The following is a 25,135-nucleotide window of genomic DNA, read 5'->3' on the forward strand; positions in this document are numbered from 1 at the left end:
GGTAGATTTCTCGTGACAGGTATCGTCATGCTCGCTTAAATGCCTCTGCTTGTGGCGGCGACGTGGGGCGGGTCGTTCCCTTCCCTAAAATATGGTCGAGGGAGGCGATGGCTGGTCCATGCGTCATGCTCGTGAACAGGTGCTACTCGTGGGGGCTGGATGATCTTGTTACCGGGAGGTCTGCTTGATGTGTTTTTTATTATTATTATTTCCTTAAAAGTTAAAGTTATTATATATTTTATTTTATGAAATGCTCACATAATGCCTCTATTTATTTACGGTATGTGTGGATTGATGCATCTACTATACTCAATAACTCTTGTGTTTATAAGTATTAATTTACTTTTTTTTCTTTTTTTGACTTACTCATGTAAAACTTTAAGTTTTTGACATTTGAGTATTTTTGTTGCGTCACATTGCATATATTGTAATTGAAATGATTTGCAAAACAACTAAAATGTAAATCTTGACTTAAAAGAGTGGCAATGAGTTTCTTGCTACTTCTTCTTATTAGCTCAAACCTTTACGAAGTAGCGGTAAATTCAATAAGAAACAATATTTTTATATTTTTTTTGACATTCATAAGTGTCATTTCTGTGAATGTTCTTACTATGAATCTTCCTAAATGAATAAAGTGTTTTTGAATTTGAATTTGCATTCTTTATTTTGATAATTATGTTCAATTCCACGAAAACATTTATGATGTTTGCTTCATTATATGATTCGATCAAGTCATTGCAATATTGATAAAAGTATATTTCTGTTCAATTTTGTGTATACTTTAGTATTCTAAAATGAAATTGTATTCACGTTTTAAATGCGGTATGTAAAATTTAATAGTCAATGTTTGTACCTTCATTAGTTTTGGTTTTATTTATTTAGTGCATTGGTAAAAAGACCATCATCTCAAACCAAAATAAAATAAACAAAGAATATTTAAATAATTTTTCGGTAAATTTGTCATTTTTTAACACAGTCTGAATTAAGTTTTATTATTTCTAAAAAAACTACGACAAAACGAAAGCTTTCAAAATTTTTCAACAATAAACAATATTACTACAGATAGTAAATAAATATAATATAATAATAAAATATAATATATAATATAATAATAAAATAAAATAAATTTGGGTCAATGCCAACTTATGGGAAAAACACACAATAATTTTCTGCCACTGAGTTGTTATGTATTCTACGCATCACGCGAAATCAGTAGTTTTCAGAGTGCTTGATTATGCGAAGCGTTGCTGTAGTTGGAACACTCAACGTTGAGCATAATGCGCTCTAGTGCTGTTATTGGAAAACAGTCAGTAATAAGTCCTTTCAGATAGAGTAATAATGGGCACAGATTACAAACGATTAAGCGCGATGCGATTCGAGTCGATTAAAATAATTTTACAATTCATAAATTAATCTTCGACCAAGTAAGCATTACGATCTTTATCCAAATGGTTTTTTCTTACGGATTTAATATCCGTGTACCAAGTTTTGATTTGTCGTTGCGTAAAAAAACACACAAATAACACCAATTAATATAAGTTGTCTAACACCTAACCTTTAACTTAATACGTTCGTAGAATCGCCCGCAACTGAAGAACGCTCACTTCTGTCATTCTATTTTATTGAATGAGATTATATGATGATATTTTTTATATTAGTATTTTGGGCTTTTACGTACCTTGAATAATACTACGTAGTGGTTACATATTCTTTGGTGATACAGACAACATAAGTGACTTACAGATAAGAACTGTCAACAGTCATGTTTTCTGTTTGGTCTGTGGAATAGTGTAATAATTTTTAGTTTGAACCAATCTCGGAAGTCTCAAAATTATTTTCCTATTTCAAGACAGGAAAGTTGTAAATAGTTATGCTCAAGAAATTACATAGCTGTCTCTTTAAATAAGGGTACTTGTGGATTTAGTGAGCTATAGAAGTGATAGAAAAAAACATTGACTTAGTGCCTTCTGAAACAAAAAGCTATCGTCAATCGTTGTATTCTGAACCCAACGCCATTTTGAGGCAAATTTTTATATTTTATGTGACAAGTATTTCGCAATAATTACAGTTTTAATCACGATAAAGGGTTAGCCAGCGAATGCTTTCATACAGGTTTATGTGAAAAGAAACAGTGTGGGCGGCGGCCCTATATAGAACATTGAGTGACAAGGTCTGTGAACAAAATATGCCCTGAGGTAGGTTTCTGTGTTATCCGTAGAAAAATAGTAAACCCGATTTTCAATTACGAATATTTAGCTAAGACATTCTGTTGTCATAAATAATACCTGGTAAGCCTTCAATAATATTTAGTGGTCCTATACACGGTGCACAAAATAGGACGATAGCGATATCATTTCCGACTTTTGCAGATAGCGGTTGCAGAGCATGGCCCTAGGCGGCAAGAGTATTCTAATTAAGTGACGAACGGTGCTGGCTTTCAGCTGGAGGGGGTTGTGAGTGTTTATTTGTTTTCTATATCATATTTTAATCCTTTAAACATATACAGTATGGATGGAATGTGTAAAGAATCTTTAGAATTTTCTGATAAGAAAAACTATCTTTACAATAGTAAGATCTTATTAAATTTGTTTGGATTGGGCTAGTATTTTATGGGAGTAGTAAATAATTTAGTATCTAAATGTTTAAAGCACAAATTCTTAGGAGAGTTCTTTAAATGAGTATTTAGATAAGTCCAATGCTGTACTTTATCAGGCAAGTAGCACCCCACACCATCTGCACTCACTGGTTCATCCATTGCTCATGGACCTCATTTAATAGCTGTTACTATACTTAAGCTTTATTAGCTATATCACTTTATTCAGTTGCTCCCAGTCCCTATTGAAAAATAATACTCACTTGTGTACTTGACCATAATTTGAATGAATTTTTGGCAGGAGTGAATAGTTTAGCTACTAAATTACTTTTATAAAATCCAAAATGTAAATCATTTTTTGAAAAAGAGGATTTATCTATTTTCGATGCATTTTGTGATTATTATTTAATTTGCAAGGCAATTTCTGTAATTAAAATAGATATTTCTTTCTTATTTTATCTGAAATAGTACAACAAAAAATACTCTCTATTTAGAACAAATTGCAGTAACAATAACAAATCTGTGTGATGCACCTCCCAACTTTTTGAGGGTCTGCCACTGCTTATCTTGGGATGCTAATTCATTACTTCCTTCATCCATTCTTTGTACTTTGGATATCAAATGGTGTGGTCTATCCAAGTCCGTTTGACATCAGTCACTCCCATGGTTTTTCTTATCCATTTATGTCTAAGCCTTATGTTTAGCATGTTGATTTTTTGATATGATTTGATATGATCATTTCATATGATCTGTTGGTACACTTAGCCCAGGTTTTGCATTAATATTACCTGCTTGGTACAACATATCATATTATATACTAAACCCCTTATTCATAATGGTCCGCTAACTTTAAACAGCCGCTTAGGAGTGTTTTTTCTCATTAGGTCAATAGAAGAATACACAGTGAGAATTAGCAATGCTTTAAGTTAGCAGATAATTATGAATAAGGGGGTTAGTACTCAAAATCGATTAGATCTTCCTGATAAGCTTTAAAGACCAGATTTGAGACTATGAATAATTGTTTGTCTGTCTTCCTTTTTCCATCTGCATCGTCAGACCATTAATTTGCCTTAAATACACATAATCTACCTTTATTTCCAGTTCATGTTTATGGCTATTTCTCCTTGCTTTTGTTTTGAAAGTATTTATTGTTAGACCTGCTTTACTGCTCTCATTGCCATCAGTCAGTTCCTGTGTGCTCAGCAAACATCAAAAGGTCATCAGCAAATCTCAAATGAGATAGCTTGCTCCCGTTAATGTTAAGCCATTTCTCCTGCCAGTATAGATTCCTGAAAATATGTTCTAGAATAGCTAAGCAAGTAGGTTGGACTTAGTATCCCATAGCACTAATTAGGAGATAAAATATTACATGGGAACCTGCCCAACCCTTAAAAATGTCATAATTTGAGGCTATATATAATGCTTTAATTTCTGGAACAGTGCATTATTCAATAATAATGCACCAATGGTGAGAGGGCCTCTCCCTTTAGTATGTTGAACCTCTTCTTCAACAACTACCAGCCTTACCTTGAATTATTGTCTTTTTTGCTGTATGATTCCTGTATATTTTTTTATAATATTATATCTTTGATTAATTTGAGACAATATATTCATATGACCACTAGCTAACCCAGCCAACATTGTATTCACATACAAAATTAAAAAAAAAATGTGCTGTAAAAAAATAATGTTGGCCGATTCTCAGACCTACCCTACATGCACACAAAAATCATCCAAATTGGCTCAGCCATTTCTGAGGAGTTTGGTATCAAACACCACAACACAACAATTTTTTATATTAGAATATACACCTATATACTATTATACCAACATTTTCTTTTTTTATACTACATACATTTAAATATTACTATATATAATATGGTTAATTATTTAACACATTTTATTTTTCTAAAAGCGCCAAAATGTCCCTACTGGTCAAAATAACATCCAGATGTATATCGTTGGATAACCCTTTTTGTGACTGTCAATTGTTACACTAAGTTGCCCATAATACTTTTTTTCACCATAATATAGCCAAGTATTATTTTTGATTTCCTGTCCTGATAAATATTTTTTCTATCATATTTTTTTTTATGAAAATAAGGGACGAGACAAGCAGGACATTCAGCTGATGGTAATTGATACGCCAGTGCGGTTTCTGTCAGGGTAGCTTAGCTGGTGATCTTCTTAAATAAATAAATATATCTAACCCATAAATGGGCGCAAGCGGTTGAGTGGAATGGAGAAGCGTTGGCGGCGAGTATGGACATAGCGAAGGCCTTCGATCGGGTATGACATAAAACGCTTATAGCGAAACTGCCATCCCGAGAAGTTGTGCAAATGGGTCACTAGCTTTTTGGCTGATCGGAACATCAATGGTGCATGCTGCGTCTTAAGAAAGCCAAGGCTTATCCCCTGTACTGTTACTTCTGTATATCAATTACATGCTGCAAATCAGCAGTATTCATTGCTATGCAGACGACAGTACAGGGTATGCTTCCTACACCGGCCGTACCAACATGTCCCGGGACAGCGTCGACGAGAACCGGAACAAACTGGTGTCTGAAATCGAGACCATGCTTTGCAAAGTCTCGGAATGGGGCCGACAAAATTTAGTCCAATTCAAACCCAAGAAGACCCAAGCTTGTGCTCCACCGCTAAAACGTCTCCCTTTGTACAACAAAGGTCCCCGCGATTCGAGATCACTCCTCTAACTGCACAGACACAGCCTGTATTGGTATACTTGGCGTCGATATATCGAGCGACGTCCAGTTCCGTGGTTATATGGAAGAGAAGGCCAAACTGGCCTCTAAAAAGCTTGGTGTACTCAGTAAGGCGTGACAGTACTTCACTATAAGCCACCGCCTGCATATAAGGTGGGTGCTCCCCAGTACCAGCTCCTTCCATTTGACAGCAGACAACAAAGAGTCGAATCATCGACGATCAAGTCATCTCCGATCGGCTTGATCTTGATTTGGCATTGCGTAGAGATATGGGTTCTCTCTTTATCTTCTACCTTCGATTCGCTCAGAGGAGCTGTTCGGGTTGATTCCAGCGGCCGAAATCCACCACCGGACATTACGTTCAAACATGCATTATCACCTGCATCACGTTAACTCTTACATTCCACAAACGGCGTTTTGCAGAAATTTCTTGCCTCGCACAGACACTTTGCGCAATCAATTACCGTCTGTGGTTTTTCCCGAACAGAAAAAAGGCTGGCAACGCCGCTTATTGCGGATATCCTTGGGCTGTTGCCTCATCTCTCCCCATCCCGTGAGCCTCTTGCACGTTTGTCCCCTCTTATATATAAAAAAATAATTCTAATAGATACTGTTTTCTGTGCAAAACTACAACCTCCAAATGATTTTTTTTTAAATGAAAACTTCTTTAGCGGCGTTAAGCAATTTTCTTGGGATGGGTATAATATGGTATATATAAATGGGTTTTTAATGTGAAATAATTGTAATAAAAATCTTACATATGAACAAACAAACAAACACTTACTTACACAGCTTGGACTCAGCACCCTCAAAAGCAGGCGAGAAAGAGGTGATCTAATTGAAACATACAAAATACTAAATAATTATTATAATGTCCCAAATGCATGAGATGAGAGCATGAGAGCATGTTTTCAAGGAAGAGCAATCCTGGACTAAGGGGACATGATATGAAGCTAGAATATCAATTAGCATCATCAAATCCATTGAAACACTTTCTGACCAACAGAGTCGTTCATATATGGAATAGATTGCCCAAGGATGTGGTTAAATCAAAATCTGTTAATCTGTTTAAGAATAGACTGGACAAACATTTGGATAGATATGGCAAATGATATAGACGCATCAGCGAAAGCTGCTTAGTCTATTATAAATAATAATAATAATAGTTCTTAACTGTAAATTAATTTATGTTATATTGTCATTTTTATGTATGATAGCGCAATAAATGAATATTGTATTTATATAATTTTTCTTTATGAAGCTATTAAACTTTATTGCATAATTTGTAATACATTCTAATGTTCAGTTTTTATTTTTCATTTATACTAAATACTGAAATTGCCACTTACAGAGTAGAATGCCACGTCCGGGAAGTCTAAAAGATCCTGACATAGCTGAGCTGTTCAGCAAACATGATCCGGAAAAGATATTTGAGGATCTCAGGGAGATTGGGCATGGCTCCTTTGGTGCAGTTTACTATGCACGATGTAACCTCACCAAAGAGATTGTTGCCATTAAAAAGATGTCATATCTGGGGAAGCAGAGTGAGGAAAAATGGCAGGATATCTTGAAAGAAATAAAGTGAGTTGCACAAAATGCTGACAAATACATATTTTTATTGAATTAAAACTTGTTAAATTTCAAATTCCATGTTTTTTTTACATATTTTCTTACTAGTTGTGTGGTCATATAATATAAACCTTTTAAGAATATTAAGAACACTTTTTGCTTGTTTATTTAATAAATTAGGTCACATAAAATTACCTATGAAGTAATCTGTGACAAAAGCATAAAATATGAGCTTATAAAGAGAGAAAAAATGAGCAGGTACAAGTAAATACTTGTACCTGCACCTTAAAACATATACCTACTAATGTAATGTGATTCAATGTGATCAAAAAAGTAAATGTGATAAAAGAAGACTTATGAATAACAAAACAATGTCCAAAAATCACTCTGACTTGTTTTAAATGCTGGGTTCTTCTTTGTATTATTGTATTTACAGTAATATAATTATTAATTAATCCAATGTGCTTGGTATATTACAATCTGCATTTTTGCCAAGCACCAGTTTTTTATATTTTAATTCAGCAATTATTCAATTATGCAACATAATTGATTTTCAATACTCAAAATTGTAATATTAAAACAGTAATTTCTATGAACGTTGTTATTCACTTCTGATCTTTTTTAAAATCACCTGGCATGAGAATCTAAAAAATTGAGATAAGGAAGTATTATGGCAAAAAAAAAATTTTTTTTAGGTTTCTGAAGCAATTAGAACACCCAAACACAATAGAATACAAAGGATGCTACAAACGAGAGCATACAGCATGGCTGGTCATGGAGTACTGTGTCGGCTCAGCATCAGATATTATAGAGGTGAGCTAATAGTAACTATTATACTTAAAAACCTATTTAAAAAGGACATGTGACGTGTATATTATATAGTATGTCATTCACACTAGTAACTGAAACTATGACTAAATTAATTAGTTTAATCCATTTATTCTATATAAGCATCCGGCTTTTAGTCTCACACTATATAACATAAAATAGTTAAAACTAAGATAGTGAAATCAAATATGGCCGCCTTCCAAATTTAAAAAATATCTTTGTGATAGGTATTTCAAAAGTAGATAGTGATATATTATATTTTATATGCAACAGAAAATTGTCTGGTTTCCTTAAGTGGTAGGGAATCTTAAAAATACGCAGTAGATCTGGTAGTTAGCTCTCAACCATCACTGCCAGTAGGTTAAAGTTATTTGAGACTATCAGAGCCTCGTCGCTTTTAATTAGCGTTGATGATGAATAAATGTACACAAATAAAATTTGAAAAACAAAATTTTATGAACGATGCGGGATTCGAACCCACAGGATTCATCTACAGGATCCACTTTACAGTTGATAACCTGCTCAACCCCAATATGTGCATATTAGGAAATTGACTTGAAATTCATAAAATTTTGTTTTTCAAATTTTATTTGTGTATTAATCCTAGAAGGTGAGGGTTATCACTTTAAAAAAAAACATAACATATTGTTTATTAATAACAATATCGATAAATAATATTATTACTAATGTATCAATCAAAAAATTTTGTTTAGGAATTGCGTTTATTATTAATCGGCGTTAATTTGCATTATACTTGCTCTACATAATCGATAACGAGATGTAATAAATAATTAGGGGAAAAAAGCTGAGAAACACCAAGTGAAAGTTTGTGTGGCCGTTCCATTGTTCAAGCGTGTGTCGTAGCTTTTGTTATGAGTTTGTTATTGTGAACTGAATATTTACACTAACGAGGCGTCTATCGCTTACTTTAACAGCGATTCACGATTTGATATTTTTTAGTAGTAGTTAGTAGTAGCAGGGCAATTGACCATATTATATCTTGTCATAACCGTCGAATTACTACTCTACCCTTATTATTTATGTTTGAGGATTATCGCACTTAAATCAATCTCTTCTCAATCTAGACGTCTCGTTACGCCGTACGCTGCGTCACAATGCTTGCTATATAAATGTACTGTTGTGATCTCTTTCACACGGCGACGCCGGCGTGTTGACGCCGTACGCAGCATCCGAACACCGTGCGCCGCGTCTCTAGTTATTGAACCATTGCAGCGTGAGTGGTTGTCGCTCGCGTCACACAAACTGATGAGTTTTGATAAAGGAAAAGACGAGTTGTAGATTGAATCAGTAAAATCTTATGATGATAAAAGTGACAAGGATCATAAAAACAATATTTATAAGCATCAATGTTTGGAAAAACATTTTTTTTTGTAATTTTCTCCTTATACGGTCGTATTGTGCCTCTTCTTCTAGTAACAAATATATCACCAAATCCATCGCTAAAACACTACCGCACGTGACCGCTCGCGAGTAGACACCTGCGTCACGCCAGACGTATCGACCGCCGTCGCTGTGCGTTGCTTCCAGACGGAAGCTACGTACGGCATAAAATAGGAGACCATAGCCTAACACATGTTAAGACGCACGTCCTAATAATTCCTACACCCTTGGAAGTGTGGAAGTTGAGGATAACATAGGGGGTTAAGCTTCCCTTGCTCATTTTCAGATTCTTCCTTTATTACTTCCTTTTGTCCATAAGCTAGGCCGATTTGTATTTAAATTATCATTAACCTGATGATATCTTATGATATTTTTCACAAGCCGTACTGACCAGAATATTTACGAATGCCGTCATTATTTCTCAGAAGTGTAACGATTTTACTATCTGCGTTTTGAGTCACTTAGTGTCCTGTAATCATTTGATAAATATTTATAATATTACGGGTCTTTATCGCCTACATGTAGATTATTAGATATCTGGTTTTTATATAATGAAAATTTAATTGACTCACACCTATGTTTGATTTAATAGATGATATAGTTAGTCCGTTGATTTTTGTGACATAAACAAATACTCACAGAAAAAGTGTTTATATACTGTCCCGAAATTCCAGATGGTTGCTTAAATGTTTCAATTACCTATTGTTGTATGTTGTCGATGTAATCGAAATGAGGGCCTTTCAACAATTTGGGAGCGTTCCGGTTCTAGATGCTTCACCGATTCCCGGAATTAGTAACGGCACATGGAAATTAATTTTATCTCTTTCAAAACATTACTTAGTCTAGCCATAAGTTCTTATATCATAATTATTAAACTTATTTCTATTTATTTATTGATGATTCAGCGTTAAAATAATTATATTCGAAATTCCTGCCTTTGGTTTTATTGCTTTAATCGGCTGGTCACAAATCTATGGATTTGCGCACTGAGAAATTTATTAACTGCTTGTTCTAGAGATTACTTAAGTGACTCAATGTCGGCGGCCTTTAGAGCAGGCCATGTCTGCTAAAATTGACCATAATTTGTAGTCTAAGAGCTGTGCAGTCTTGGAAAGTCCAAGCTGCATTTTTAAAAAGGGTGTTTATAGGTTTCACAACAAAATCTAAGACAATCTCTTGATACACATCCAAACTGAAGTCTTCCATCCTTTTTCACAAAATTGAAGCTTTGTTGTGACAATAATAAGGCACTCAAACCAAACCATGACTGATACAGGCTAAGTACCACGTTGCAGTTTTCCGACCACTCTCTTTAACTGTAGGGATTGATTTAGGGCATAGTATATCGTCGCTAAGTACCAAGCTTCAGGTGTGAATTGATGATCCACGAAAGAGTCCTCGCGGGAATCCTCATTGCTCGCGATAAAATTTTATATTCACATCCTTTTCACTTCTAACGGCACGCTGCCGCCCCGGTCTTATATCGTCTTCGACAAGGGATGTGTTGGTTTACCTATCGATAGTACGTTTTCTGTTTTCCTTAACATCCTATTCCTTTACGGTGATTAAATGAAAAAGCAGGAAATGAACGAAGTTTCTAACACAAGAAACGCGTTCCAAATTTCAATTAATAAGAAAATTTTAAGTTTTTTAGTTGTAACAATATTTATGGCTAGACTAGAAATGTCTTACGCGTCGTATATATTGGATTGAACTTAACTCAGCGGGACGGGGACCATTTGCTCAGTGTTTAGGATGCTAATCATATTACATAATATGTCTTGTTAGGGAAAAATTAAATTCTGTTAAATTCATCATGAAAATCTGCCGGAAGACGTCCACTGCTGGACAAAGGCCTCCCCCAAAGATTTCCGAGACGATCGGTCCTGTGCTGCCCTCATCCAATGTATTCCGGCGATCTTGAACAGATCGTCGGTCCATCTTGTGGGGGCCTACCACCACTGCGTCTTCCGGTACATGGTCGCCATTCGAGAACTTTACTGCCCCAACGGCCATCTGTCCGTCGAACTATGTGCCCTGCCTACTGCCACTTCAGTTTCGCAATCATTTGGACTATGTCGGTAAATTTTGTTATCCTACGGATCTTCTCATTTCTGATTCGATCTCGCAGTGCCACTCCGAGCATAGCCCTCTATATTGCTCCATGAGCTTTCTCATAAGGCAATAGTTGGCGACCACGTCTGCGTACGTAAGTCATCACTGGCAACATACACATACATACATATAATCACGCCTCTTTCCCGTAGGGGTAGGCAGAGACCACTTCTTCTTCCTTAAAGGCTGCCAACGCTCTTGTGATTCATCTGGTGTTGCAAGAGAATGTGGGCGGCGGTGATCACTTAACACCAGGTGTGACCCGTACGCTCGTTTGTCCTCCTATTCCATAAAAAAAAACCTTCTTTCCATTTGCTACGATCCTTACATACTTGTTTCGCTTCGTCCACTTTCATTATTCCTTTCATACATGCTCTTCGGTTTAGGGTACTCTTGATCTGGACTTTTTCCAAGACGTCCCTGATTTGATCTTGAAACGTCCGCCTAGGTCTTCCCCTTCTAACACTTTCATTCATACTGGCCTTATACACTTTCTTCGTCAATCGTTCTTCAATCATTCTCTCAGCATGTCCAAACCAACTCAGCATGTCATTCACCTGTTCAATTTTTTCATCTCCAATCACAATATTGCAGTCTGTCACTACCTCATCTCTTTCAAACACCATCAACATACACTGTCTGTTAAATTACTTCAATAATAGTTATAATTATGTGGTTGGTAGGTGCACAAGAGGCCACTCCGCGAAGAGGAGATCGCGGCTATCTGCGAGGGTGTGGTGTGCGGGCTGTCGTACCTCCACAGCCTAGGCCGAATCCACCGCGACATCAAGGCCGGTAACATACTGCTCACGGAGAACGGCACTGTCAAGCTCGCCGACTTCGGCAGCGCCAGCATCAAATGCCCGGCCAACAGCTTCGTGGGCACGCCCTACTGGATGGCCCCGGAGGTCATACTCGCGATGGATGAAGGACAGTATGACGGCAAGGTTCGTACTCCGTTTTATACTCAGAGTATTAGGCACAACTAAAAGCTGCCTTAATATCACAGCGTAAATACTTCTTAAATTTTGTCTAACTAGAATCCGTAGAGTCAACTTTTTCCAAAACTAATTTTTTGACGGGAGCGAAGCCGCGGGGATCATCTAAGTATTAATAAGGCAAAAATAAGTATCATTATGTCATATTCGTTATTGACACTCCCGAAAACATCAAAATAGTACCCATATTGATTTTATTGGAAAAGTCACACCCGCCATCTTGGATCTCGAAATAGATATCATATTCGTAATTGACACTCTCGAAAACCTCAAAAATTATACTCATGTGGTCTTGATGAAATGGACGAAATGGATACATCACAACGTTTGGCATTTGGTATACTGTTGCCGCCATCTATCGATTATATATATTAGTTAGATATTTTAAAATATATATCAAATTAAATTTGTGTTAAATTACAATCATTATATTCATATATTATTATTACTCAGTATGTATATAGTTACAAAGTAATAATTTATTGTGGGCAACAGCAAAAATCAGTAGCAACCAAAAAGCACATATAAATTAATTTTTTTTTTGTATTATTTTTATTTGTAGGTGGATGTGTGGTCACTTGGTATAACTTGTATTGAGCTGGCTGAGCGTAAGCCACCCTACTTCAATATGAATGCCATGTCAGCACTGTACCATATAGCACAGAATGACTCACCAACATTGCAAGTAAGTCATTTAAGAAAAATGATTTGAATAAGTTTGAATAATAAATAATTTGACCCCAATTCTAGAAGAGTTATATAATCCTCATTCTGATTTGAGTAACTAATTTAAGGTATAACTGGGATGTTTCTGTATTTGAGTGTTGCACTTGCAATATTTATAATACTTTATTTTCATATTAGGTTTTGTAGTCACAATACATACTGCAATACTGTATTCTAGTAAATGTCTCTCTATGCTGGTAGACTTGAAAACTTCAGATAATATAAAAAGGATAGTTATCTTACTCTGACACAGGGTCTATTACGGTAGTATACTAAGTTTTTGATGATTTCAGAATTCCTGGTTTTGATACAAATCGAATATTTTAGTTTTGATTGATCATGCTCATCATATGTTTATTTATGTTCTTATGTATTTTCCTTTCTGGTAAAATAATTAAAGTACTTCATAATTTTTTGACAAAGTATATGAAGTGAATTAGATGTTAATGTGTTAAAAACTCTAATTTTCATTTCCGTGGAATCCTTAAGAATCCTAAATCCTACAATATTAGGTATATGTTGCCTGTTCTACATCAAAATTTCTTCAGATATTAAAATGTAAATTCGTATTTTAAGGCACCTGAATGGACGGATACGTTCCGGTATTTTGTGGAAGCTTGTCTCCAAAAGAATCCTCAGGACAGGCTGTCATCCACCAAACTCCTCTCTCATCCCTTCATCACCAGGCCGCGCTCCCCCAATGTCCTGGTTGACCTCATACAAAGGACCAAGGCTGCTGTGCGAGACCTTGACAATCTCAACTATAGGAAGATGAAGAAGATACTGATGGTTGATGTGGACAATGAGAGTGCTATTGGTGAGTTTAAGTCATATGAGATCAATTAAATTAAACAGTTGCGTACTTAATTAAAAGAGACACTGCATGTTATTACGAAAACAAATGATATATTTTTTTTTTTTCTTTATTGATTTAGGGGCTTTTATACGTATGTATATGTCAGCCCCATTATAATCTAAGTACATTAAAAAGACAAAAGAAAAACAAAATTCTTAACTTAACAAACTAAAAAAAAAAGTTAATAAAACCAAAAGCAAATTATATCTATAGTGTTCAAACAATAAGACTTATGGATTCAAACAGACTTATGGCATCCTTAGATGCAGGGCGGGCAAGTATATTTACAAACATGCCTGTATCAAATCTGTTCAAACCCATAAGTCCTACAATTTTGTCTTTACTAGACTGAAATCGGAGACATTCCTTTAACAAGTGCTCAACATCCTCAATTGTTCCACATGACTCACATAGAGGTGACTCCGCAATTTTCATCAAAAATTTAAACTTATTCAAAGGCATGTGTCCGGATCTCAGTCTGTGAGCAATAACAACTACGGTATATGAGGAGGCTGAGAGTGCAAAGTTCTATACCAAATTCCTTTTTCCAAAGATCTACGATCAAAGTACTCTCCCCATTAATCCTGACATTTTCTTTTATATTTTGGTAAGAGTTCAGTAAAATCCGGTTTAATATACATCTTTTTACCCTTCATTGTTGCTTGCTTAGCCAGTCTGTCCACCTCATCAGTGCCCCTTAAACCAATATGCGATGGATTAAACCCATTGCAATCTAAGTTCTTTTTTATTTCTATTAAAATCCAAATGCTTTGAGAGTATAATATAAGCTATCGAGATACCTCTGCGGCCAGAGGCGCATCGAGCTATATGCTGTAATGCACTCTTACTATCAGTGCAGATTATATATAACATTAAATGATCTTATCACCACCCACTTTTAATTAGTAAAATAGTAATTGATGCATTTAAGCATGAATTATCTAGCTCCAATCAGCTTAATAGAAACGTTAATAGTTATTGTGTTAGTGGTCAGAGTCTTTTATCACTCCTCTTAAGAGGTCTTAATAAAAATACAATAAGTTACTTATGGCTGAAAAATGAAAAGGCTCAAATATTTCTTAAATTAATGTACCTATCTCATTTCAAGATGATTGAATGTTATTTCCAGGTGACAGCGAGGAGACGGCGGAAGAGCCCTCAGGCGGGGACAGCTCCAAGTCGAACTCGGCCACGTCAGAGCACAGCGCGGGCGTCGCTTCCAGTCAGAGTTCCTCCTCCGGCAGTCTGCGGAGGCGCGCGCACGCGGTCAGTAGGACTCTCTGTGGAGGTTCAACTTAGATAACCTCATAGGATCCTAACTTAAAATACAGCTTTAACACAGTATTTAACTAAAACTTTACAAGAAAATATCATCACTTAATTTAAAATATGTATCACAAATTTATAATATAGCGCTTATGTATATTATATTGCTTTTCTACAGTTTTGCGGAAATGCAATTTTTTCGCCTGAATTGGACTAGAGTTCTTTTAATATTTTTTTTATTTTTTTTATTAAATAAGAGTAATCAATTTCATTTTATTACGTTAATTTAATAAGTGTAAGAAATTTTGATTGTTACTGAATAAAATGCAAAGTAGAAAGAGTGATTTGTTTTTGTAACCACAACAGTTATTAATAACTAAAGTTAATTATTACGATAAATAAAAATTTTCGTTATTGTACATTGAGTTTGAAAGTTTTTTTATATTGATTAACTTTTTTATTTAATAACAATCTTTTTTAATTAACTTTAATTGATTCGTCATGCTTCAATTTCACAAACCTACAGGACCTTTCGAACCAAAAGACATGCATAGGGATGAGAAATAGTTGCTGTGGTAGCCATCTAGCAGGCAGCCTGTGTAAAGTAGCCTTCCACTGTTAGTTATTATTAATAAATATGGTTTAATATTTTTTGTTTTGGTATTACAGATAACTGTGAACCATATGAACCAAAAACAACACTCATACCAGCAGCAATACAACCACCAGCCGACACACACTACAAGGTATATCTATATTCATAAGTTCTACATTTCTCCTTATACTTATAAATATGTATTTTTAATTCACTTGCTTAGTTTGTGATACAAAGGCGTTTCTGTTAAATCAATCCCTCTATGCAGGACACAAATGTTTTTATACATTTTGTTACACAAATTAATGGACCTACAGATTTTTTTTAATGAAAATTACTAAAGTGTTATGTTAATGTTAACTTCCTGCTTGCGCACCGTGCTACAGGCTACCAACAATTCATTTCAAAATTCGTATATAATTAACCATGATTTGACAGCGAAAACAAGGTTTAATTTCATTTTATTCGGTACTGTATTCGAGGATTAACACAAGGAGTTAAGGCGCAGTCATACCTCAATATCAACAAAAATTGGTTTCTTAGGGAGCCGTTACAACATACCGCAATGAAAATATTGCGACGCAAAAAATACAGTGCACAAAGAAGGATTTCATGATAATTTTTAAACGAATAGAATATTTATATATAATTTGAAATATTCAATAAAAAATTTGGAAGTTGCTTTCCAAAAATAAACTTTGGAGTCGAAAATCTCCGAAATTTAGGCGATAACAATATCCTTTTTTTAAAGAATTGAATAGAATTAGTACTTTTCTAAAACTTAAACCGAACAATTTTTCAATTTATTATGTAAATTTTGAAAAAACAAAAGAAAAACAGTAAAATAAATGCCCATTTGCTTAGCTTAGCCACATGATCAACACAAATAATGTAGGGTTGGTTGGAGCGTTTACAATCCTAGTCAGTCCGCGCCTTAATCAAATTCGATTTGTCAATATTTTCAGGATTCAACAAAAATGTGATGAGGATGTCTTAAAACTTTCAAATTATATTTTTTTTTTTAGTTTTCTTAATTTGCTATACAATATTTATGTATAGTATTCCGAGTGGGTGTATACGTATATTTTTAAGAAGCTGATTTCGGTGAAGGCGACATGTCCACGTGTAAACGTGGACGTATTTAAATTGGAACAAATTTCAGAGTGAAACGCTGGTATATTGGGTGTTGGTGTTGCAGAGAGGAGAGCAACGACGATTACGTGAACCGTGACGCGCTGCGCGAGTACGCCAATCGCGACTCACTGTGCGACGACCTCGCGGACGACTACGCCAACCGGGACGCCATCCGCGAGGCGCAGCGCGAGAGGGAGTGCCGCGAGTACGTCAACGCGGCGGCCGTGTGGCACGACGAGCGCAGCACGCAGCGCAGGCAGAGCGACAGAGGTATAGCGATGACAATACTGGACTGGGCCGTTTTGACGTTTGTTTGCTAATTAACTTTCCTGCTGTTTGTTATTTATTATTGATTTTGATTTGCATCAGCATCAACCTTCCGTGATCGGTAAGTGACCTGCGCCGAAGTAAGCCAATAACGGCGCCATTTTGGCGCGCGCGCAGCGGCCTGTCATTGCGTATTATTTTACGTGTATTAGTAACTAATTCGGGTGGCAGCTGCGTATGTAAGCTCGGGCTCGCCTACCCGCGTCTAGAGTACTTCTTTGGACGACTGTTTGTTGGTTTATATACTGTGCTTAAGCTATGTCCTTGGTCGTTTTATAATACTCTACCACTCAGGTCAGAATAATATTGCGATCGTTATTGGCAAATGGTTCTATCAAAATATTTACAATAAACAACATTATTAAACAAAAAAATATCATTGGTGTCGGAGCAAAATTATAAAATTATTACGTTTATTATGTTTATGTGTGTAATTATAAATTCAGATCCCATAATACTAATGATAAATTCTCTAAATTACACCTTTCTTAATATAATTATAATAATACATAATTTTAAATGCATTTAAAATTATAATATCATTTTCAGGTATGAGTAACAACGTGTCGGCTGCGATGTCGTTAGTGTCAGAACACGGCGCCAACAATTTTGCCACCATCCGCACTACTAGTATTGTTACCAATGAGCAGAAGGAACACAAGCAGGTAACATTATATGTGTCATATGTCCAGTAAACTAAATATTATTGAGCAAATTAATTCGTGTTTTTTGTTATTGAATTGTTTCTGTCTATACAAATTTTCATGATCAATTTTCAAGTTCGGATGTCGTGTTGATGTAGAAAATATAGGTTAATTAATATAAACTGACTGCTCAAATTTATATCATCATCATCAGCCGGAAAACGTCCACTGCAGGACAAAGGCCTCCCCCAAAAATTTCCACGACGATCGGTCCTGCGCTGCCCTCATCCAACATATTCTTGACCAGGTTGTTGGTTCATCTTGTGGGGGACCTGCCAACACTGCGTCTTCCGGTACATGGTCGCCATTCGAGGACTTTACTGCTCCAACGGTCATCTGTCCGTCGAACTATGTGCCCTGCCCACTGCCACTTCAGTTTCGCAATCGTTTGGACTATGTCGGTTACTTTGGTTCTCCTACGGATCACCTCATTTCTGATTCGATCTCGCAGGGAAACTCCTAGCATAGCCCTCTCCATTGCCCTCTGAGCGACCATGAGCTTTCTCATAAGGCCCATAGTTAGCGACCACATCTGCATACCGTAAGTCATCACTGGCAACACACACTGGTTGAAAACCTTCTTCTTTAGACACTGCGGTATTTGGGACGAGAAGATTTTACGGAGCTTCGCGAACGCTGCCCATCCGAGTTGGATTCGACGAGTGACATCCTTCTCGAAATTGGACTTGCCTAACTGGATTGTTTGTCCGAGGTAGACGTACTCGTCAACAATTTCGAGAGTACAGTTCCCAATTGTTATGGGAGTAGGTGCGACAAGGACATTTGACATGATCTTCGTCTAGTCTATGTTCATATTGAGCCCTACTCTTTGGGAAGCTGTATTGAGGCCATCGGCATATTATGGCTTAAGTTTTACATGGTCTCTGCCATGATTACGATATCGTCTGCGAATCGAAGGTGAGTTATGTATTCGCCGTTGATGTTGATGCCCAGTCCGTTCCAGTCCAGTGAACAGCTTGGGCGATATGACATCGCCTTGTCTGACTAGAGCTAGAAAAAAGCCCTAGAGAAAAGCTTATATACATGGCTCAGAAGTGATATGGGCCTATAGTTCATCAAAAGCATTTTATCGCCCTTTTTGAAGAACAGCACCATTATACTTCTGTGCCATGCTTGCGGCTTTTTGCCCTCGAGGATGTCGGAATTGAATAGTTTCTGGAGGGTCTTAAGTACAGGGGTACCACCAGCTCTCAGAAGCTCAGTTGTAATTCCATCATCACCCGGCGCCTTGTGATTTTTTTTTGCTGTTTTAGGGCCATACTAATCTCGTACAGGCTGACGTCTGGGGTATCTTCGGTATAGTGTCGGGTTAATTTGGCTCTTGGGTCTTCAGCCTTGTTGGTAACAGGTGCCCGTGCGGTCGTGTATAACTGTCCATAGAACTTCTTGATTTCCCTCAAAAGTTCGGATTTAGACGAATCGACCCTGCTGTCACCGGTATTCAGCTTTGTCAGTTGGTTCTGCCCGATAGACAAATCTCGTGCGAATACTTTTGAGCCTTTGTTACGCTCTATTGCCGCTTTCACACAATATGCATTGTGGTATATCGCCAATCAATGACTTGGAGATCTGTCTATTTAGCTGCCTATACTGGGAAGCATTGTCCGGTCATTTGGCGTCTTACATCCATCAATTTGTGGGTATAATCTGAGATTTTTCCGATTATTTTTGAACGGCTGGCCTTGAAGAACTTAGACTCAGCCATTTGAACAGTTGCCACGAACCTGTTGTTGTACTCGTCCACATCTATGCAGTCACCGAGGCAAATTTATATGGTAATGTAATATACTGGTGTATTTAATGTCATAAAATTGTAGGCTATTTAGTTACAAATTTTATTGTACGATACTACATAATATTTTATTGTAACTAAATAAAAAAGCCCCCTGAGTTTTTTGCGCCCATTCTTTTCAGGTATCAGGCATACTTTTTCGAATGGGTGATAGTTTTTGACATAAAAAAAGTATTTAAAAAAATAAATAAATATAATATTTGAATTTGACCAATCAAATCGCTTTTTAAAGGGATATATCAAGTCGTGTATACGCTATTATATTGTAAGTCTAAAGCGTAGTGTGTACATATTGTAGGAGATGCACGAGCAGATGTCGGGCTACAAGCGCATGCGGCGCGAGCACCAGGCCGCGCTCGTGAAGCTGGAGGAGCGCTGCAAGGCCGACGTGGACGCGCACAAGGGACAGCTGGACCGCGAGTACGACGCGCTGCTGCAGCACCTGGCGCGCGACCTGGAGCGGCTGCAGGTGACGTTTATAAAAGATATTGATAAAGAATGCGGCGCGAGCACCAGGCCGCGCTCGTGAAGCTGGAGGAGCGCTGCAAGGCCGACGTGGACGCGCACAAGGGACAGCTGGACCGCGAGTACGACGCGCTGCTGCAGCACCTGGCGCGCGACCTGGAGCGGCTGCAGGTGACGTTTATAAAAGATATTGATAAAGAATGCGGCGCGAGCACCAGGCCGCGCTCGTGAAGCTGGAGGAGCGCTGCAAGGCCGACGTGGACGCGCACAAGGGACAGCTGGACCGCGAGTACGACGCGCTGCTGCAGCACCTGGCGCGCGACCTGGAGCGGCTGCAGGTGACGTTTATAAAAGATATTGATAAAGAATGCGGCGCGAGCACCAGGCCGCGCTCGTGAAGCTGGAGGAGCGCTGCAAGGCCGACGTGGACGCGCACAAGGGACAGCTGGACCGCGAGTACGACGCGCTGCTGCAGCACCTGGCGCGCGACCTGGAGCGGCTGCAGGTGACGTTTATAAAAGATATTGATAAAGAATGCGGCGCGAGCACCAGGCCGCGCTCGTGAAGCTGGAGGAGCGCTGCAAGGCCGACGTGGACGCGCACAAGGGACAGCTGGACCGCGAGTACGACGCGCTGCTGCAGCACCTGGCGCGCGACCTAGAGCGGCTGCAGGTGACGTTTATAAAAGATATTGATAAAGAATGCGGCGCGAGCACCAGGCCGCGCTCGTGAAGCTGGAGGAGCGCTGCAAGGCCGACGTGGACGCGCACAAGGGACAGCTGGACCGCGAGTACGACGCGCTGCTGCAGCACCTGGCGCGCGACCTGGAGCGGCTGCAGGTGACGTTTATAAAAGATATTGATAAAGAATGCGGCGCGAGCACCAGGCCGCGCTCGTGAAGCTGGAGGAGCGCTGCAAGGCCGACGTGGACGCGCACAAGGGACAGCTGGACCGCGAGTACGACGCGCTGCTGCAGCACCTGGCGCGCGACCTGGAGCGGCTGCAGGTGACGTTTATAAAAGATATTGATAAAGAATGCGGCGCGAGCACCAGGCCGCGCTCGTGAAGCTGGAGGAGCGCTGCAAGGCCGACGTGGACGCGCACAAGGGACAGCTGGACCGCGAGTACGACGCGCTGCTGCAGCACCTGGCGCGCGACCTGGAGCGGCTGCAGGTGACGTTTATAAAAGATATTGATAAAGAATGCGGCGCGAGCACCAGGCCGCGCTCGTGAAGCTGGAGGAGCGCTGCAAGGCCGACGTGGACGCGCACAAGGGACAGCTGGACCGCGAGTACGACGCGCTGCTGCAGCACCTGGCGCGCGACCTGGAGCGGCTGCAGGTGACGTTTATAAAAGATATTGATAAAGAATGCGGCGCGAGCACCAGGCCGCGCTCGTGAAGCTGGAGGAGCGCTGCAAGGCCGACGTGGACGCGCACAAGGGACAGCTGGACCGCGAGTACGACGCGCTGCTGCAGCACCTGGCGCGCGACCTGGAGCGGCTGCAGGTGACGTTGATAAAAGATATTGATAAAGAATGCGGCGCGAGCACCAGGCCGCGCTCGTGAAGCTGGAGGAGCGCTGCAAGGCCGACGTGGACGCGCACAAGGGACAGCTGGACCGCGAGTACGACGCGCTGCTGCAGCACCTGGCGCGCGACCTGGAGCGGCTGCAGGTGACGTTTATAAAAGATATTGATAAAGAATGCGGCGCGAGCACCAGGCCGCGCTCGTGAAGCTGGAGGAGCGCTGCAAGGCTGACGTGGACGCGCACAAGGGACAGCTGGACCGCGAGTACGACGCGCTGCTGCAGCACCTGGCGCGCGACCTGGAGCGGCTGCAGGTGACGTTTATAAAAGATATTGATAAAGAATGCGGCGCGAGCACCAGGCCGCGCTCGTGAAGCTGGAGGAGCGCTGCAAGGCCGACGTGGACGCGCACAAGGGACAGCTGGACCGCGAGTACGACGCGCTGCTGCAGCACCTGGCGCGCGACCTAGAGCGGCTGCAGGTGACGTTTATAAAAGATATTGATAAAGAATGCGGCGCGAGCACCAGGCCGCGCTCGTGAAGCTGGAGGAGCGCTGCAAGGCCGACGTGGACGCGCACAAGGGACAGCTGGACCGCGAGTACGACGCGCTGCTGCAGCACCTGGCGCGCGACCTGGAGCGGCTGCAGGTGACGTTTATAAAAGATATTGATAAAGAATGCGGCGCGAGCACCAGGCCGCGCTCGTGAAGCTGGAGGAGCGCTGCAAGGCCGACGTGGACGCGCACAAGGGACAGCTGGACCGCGAGTACGACGCGCTGCTGCAGCACCTGGCGCGCGACCTGGAGCGGCTGCAGGTGACGTTTATAAAAGATATTGATAAAGAATGCGGCGCGAGCACCAGGCCGCGCTCGTGAAGCTGGAGGAGCGCTGCAAGGCCGACGTGGACGCGCACAAGGGACAGCTGGACCGCGAGTACGACGCGCTGCTGCAGCACCTGGCGCGCGACCTGGAGCGGCTGCAGGTGACGTTTATAAAAGATATTGATAAAGAATGCGGCGCGAGCACCAGGCCGCGCTCGTGAAGCTGGAGGAGCGCTGCAAGGCCGACGTGGACGCGCACAAGGGACAGCTGGACCGCGAGTACGACGCGCTGCTGCAGCACCTGGCGCGCGACCTGGAGCGGCTGCAGGTGACGTTTATAAAAGATATTGATAAAGAATGCGGCGCGAGCACCAGGCCGCGCTCGTGAAGCTGGAGGAGCGCTGCAAGGCCGACGTGGACGCGCACAAGGGACAGCTGGACCGCGAGTACGACGCGCTGCTGCAGCACCTGGCGCGCGACCTGGAGCGGCTGCAGGTGACGTTTATAAAAGATATTGATAAAGAATGCGGCGCGAGCACCAGGCCGCGCTCGTGAAGCTGGAGGAGCGCTGCAAGGCCGACGTGGACGCGCACAAGGGACAGCTGGACCGCGAGTACGACGCGCTGCTGCAGCACCTGGCGCGCGACCTGGAGCGGCTGCAGGTGACGTTTATAAAAGATATTGATAAAGAATGCGGCGCGAGCACCAGGCCGCGCTCGTGAAGCTGGAGGAGCGCTGCAAGGCCGACGTGGACGCGCACAAGGGACAGCTGGACCGCGAGTACGACGCGCTGCTGCAGCACCTGGCGCGCGACCTGGAGCGGCTGCAGGTGACGTTTATAAAAGATATTGATAAAGAATGCGGCGCGAGCACCAGGCCGCGCTCGTGAAGCTGGAGGAGCGCTGCAAGGCCGACGTGGACGCGCACAAGGGACAGCTGGACCGCGAGTACGACGCGCTGCTGCAGCACCTGGCGCGCGACCTGGAGCGGCTGCAGGTGACGTTTATAAAAGATATTGATAAAGAATGCGGCGCGAGCACCAGGCCGCGCTCGTGAAGCTGGAGGAGCGCTGCAAGGCCGACGTGGACGCGCACAAGGGACAGCTGGACCGCGAGTACGACGCGCTGCTGCAGCACCTGGCGCGCGACCTGGAGCGGCTGCAGGTGACGTTTATAAAAGATATTGATAAAGAATGCGGCGCGAGCACCAGGCCGCGCTCGTGAAGCTGGAGGAGCGCTGCAAGGCCGACGTGGACGCGCACAAGGGACAGCTGGACCGCGAGTACGACGCGCTGCTGCAGCACCTGGCGCGCGACCTGGAGCGGCTGCAGGTGACGTTTGTAAAGGATATTGATAAAAAGTGTCATTTCCGTGACCTACATGAATAAAGTGATTTTGATTAAAGGTGTAAATTATTGCCAACAGACTAAGCACACGCAAGAACTGGAACGTAAGCAGAAGCAGAATGTCGCTGCCGAGAAGAAGCTCATCAAGGACATTACAGCGCGCCAAGAGCAGGAGAGGAAGTCGTTCGACGCACAACGCAAGCGAGAGTACAAGGCCAACAAGGAGCGGTGGAAGAAGGAGCTGAGCATGGACGACGCCACGCCCAAGCGGCAGAGGGACGCCACCTTACAGTTAGTATTACGACTGAAGAACTACGCCCGCCACATCTTACTTGTGTACTGTGGTGTTGAAGAGTGTGCCAGAGTTACTACAGGCATGTGCAATATTAACTGTGATACAATCAGCGTTGTACCGCACTAAACGCCTTACGTATGTAGTTTGTTAGGATAGTAGATGACGCTACTAATATCACACATACTCCATTTTTTTCTCCTATTCCTTAAAAAAAGACTCAAAAATTATAGTTGGTAATGCAACACTTTGCTCCAGTCTTGTTTGGATAGCAATTATTTCAGGTAACTTAACTTATATTAAACTATTCCGTTCTGTTATTTGCTAGTTGATTTGTCCAATGGCCATGTATGTTACCAATTAACATACTCGAGTTTATTCTTGACTGCAATTATTTTTTGTTAAAATATAGAAAAAACCATGTAAACCCATACAATACTCAAGTATTATACTTTTACTTTTATTTGAAAGGCATTTGAATCAGTGGGAGGCTCGTTTACACAGGATGTCAGCTAGAATATGGGTACTACAACGGCGCCTATTTGTCCGGTGAAGCAGTAATGTATATTATACTAGGCAAATGAGACTTACCGCCAGTTGCAGAAAACATATTAAAAGTTATGTTTCGTTATATTGAATGCATTCTTTGAGTGTTCAAATGAAAAAGAAAGTAGCCGAAATAAATTGCCGCGAAAGAATATTTATTTTTTAATTGAATAAGAAAGTTTTTATCTATAATTTGATGTGTTTGATAATTTTTAGGGTGTAAAAATTTAAGTATTTTTAAATTTCATGCATATATCCTACTATCGGTTAACCTCTTATGTCAAAAGGTGACGCAATAGTAGTAGTGCCGCTCATAATTTATGGGTTTTTCAAGAATCTCAGTGACACTGCATTGTAATGAGCAGGGCGTATCAATTACCTTTAGCTTAACATCCCCCTCGTCTTCGTCGTCCCTTATTTTCATAAAAAAAAAATTTGTTTGTTCTTCATTACTAATTAATTTTACATTTATTCTTCACTAGAATATATTA

The 25,135-nt window shown here is 40.4% G+C and overlaps 1 protein-coding gene across 2 annotated transcripts in view; it reads left to right on the forward strand.

Annotated features, from left to right (window-relative positions):
* The first annotated feature begins 1,817 nt into the window (after window positions 1–1,817).
* LOC126975736 (serine/threonine-protein kinase Tao) overlaps window positions 1,818–25,135 on the forward strand; it is a 41,337-nt gene continuing 18,019 nt past the window's right edge. For both annotated transcript variants that reach the window (XM_050823744.1, XM_050823745.1), the window contains exons 1-13: window positions 1,818–2,195; window positions 2,370–2,453; window positions 6,668–6,897; window positions 7,581–7,698; window positions 11,913–12,176; window positions 12,790–12,912; window positions 13,530–13,770; window positions 14,939–15,075; window positions 15,745–15,821; window positions 16,869–17,074; window positions 17,681–17,796; window positions 19,947–20,117; window positions 23,886–24,097. In XM_050823744.1, the coding sequence (XP_050679701.1) occupies window positions 6,674–6,897; window positions 7,581–7,698; window positions 11,913–12,176; window positions 12,790–12,912; window positions 13,530–13,770; window positions 14,939–15,075; window positions 15,745–15,821; window positions 16,869–17,074; window positions 17,681–17,796; window positions 19,947–20,117; window positions 23,886–24,097 (1,889 nt within the window). In that variant the 5' untranslated portion in view covers window positions 1,818–2,195; window positions 2,370–2,453; window positions 6,668–6,673. The remainder of the gene's footprint in view (window positions 2,196–2,369; window positions 2,454–6,667; window positions 6,898–7,580; window positions 7,699–11,912; window positions 12,177–12,789; window positions 12,913–13,529; window positions 13,771–14,938; window positions 15,076–15,744; window positions 15,822–16,868; window positions 17,075–17,680; window positions 17,797–19,946; window positions 20,118–23,885; window positions 24,098–25,135) is intronic.

Source organism: Leptidea sinapis, chromosome 37, assembly GCF_905404315.1.
Source record: "Leptidea sinapis chromosome 37, ilLepSina1.1, whole genome shotgun sequence".
In the NCBI taxonomy this organism is placed as follows: domain Eukaryota; kingdom Metazoa; phylum Arthropoda; class Insecta; order Lepidoptera; family Pieridae; genus Leptidea; species Leptidea sinapis.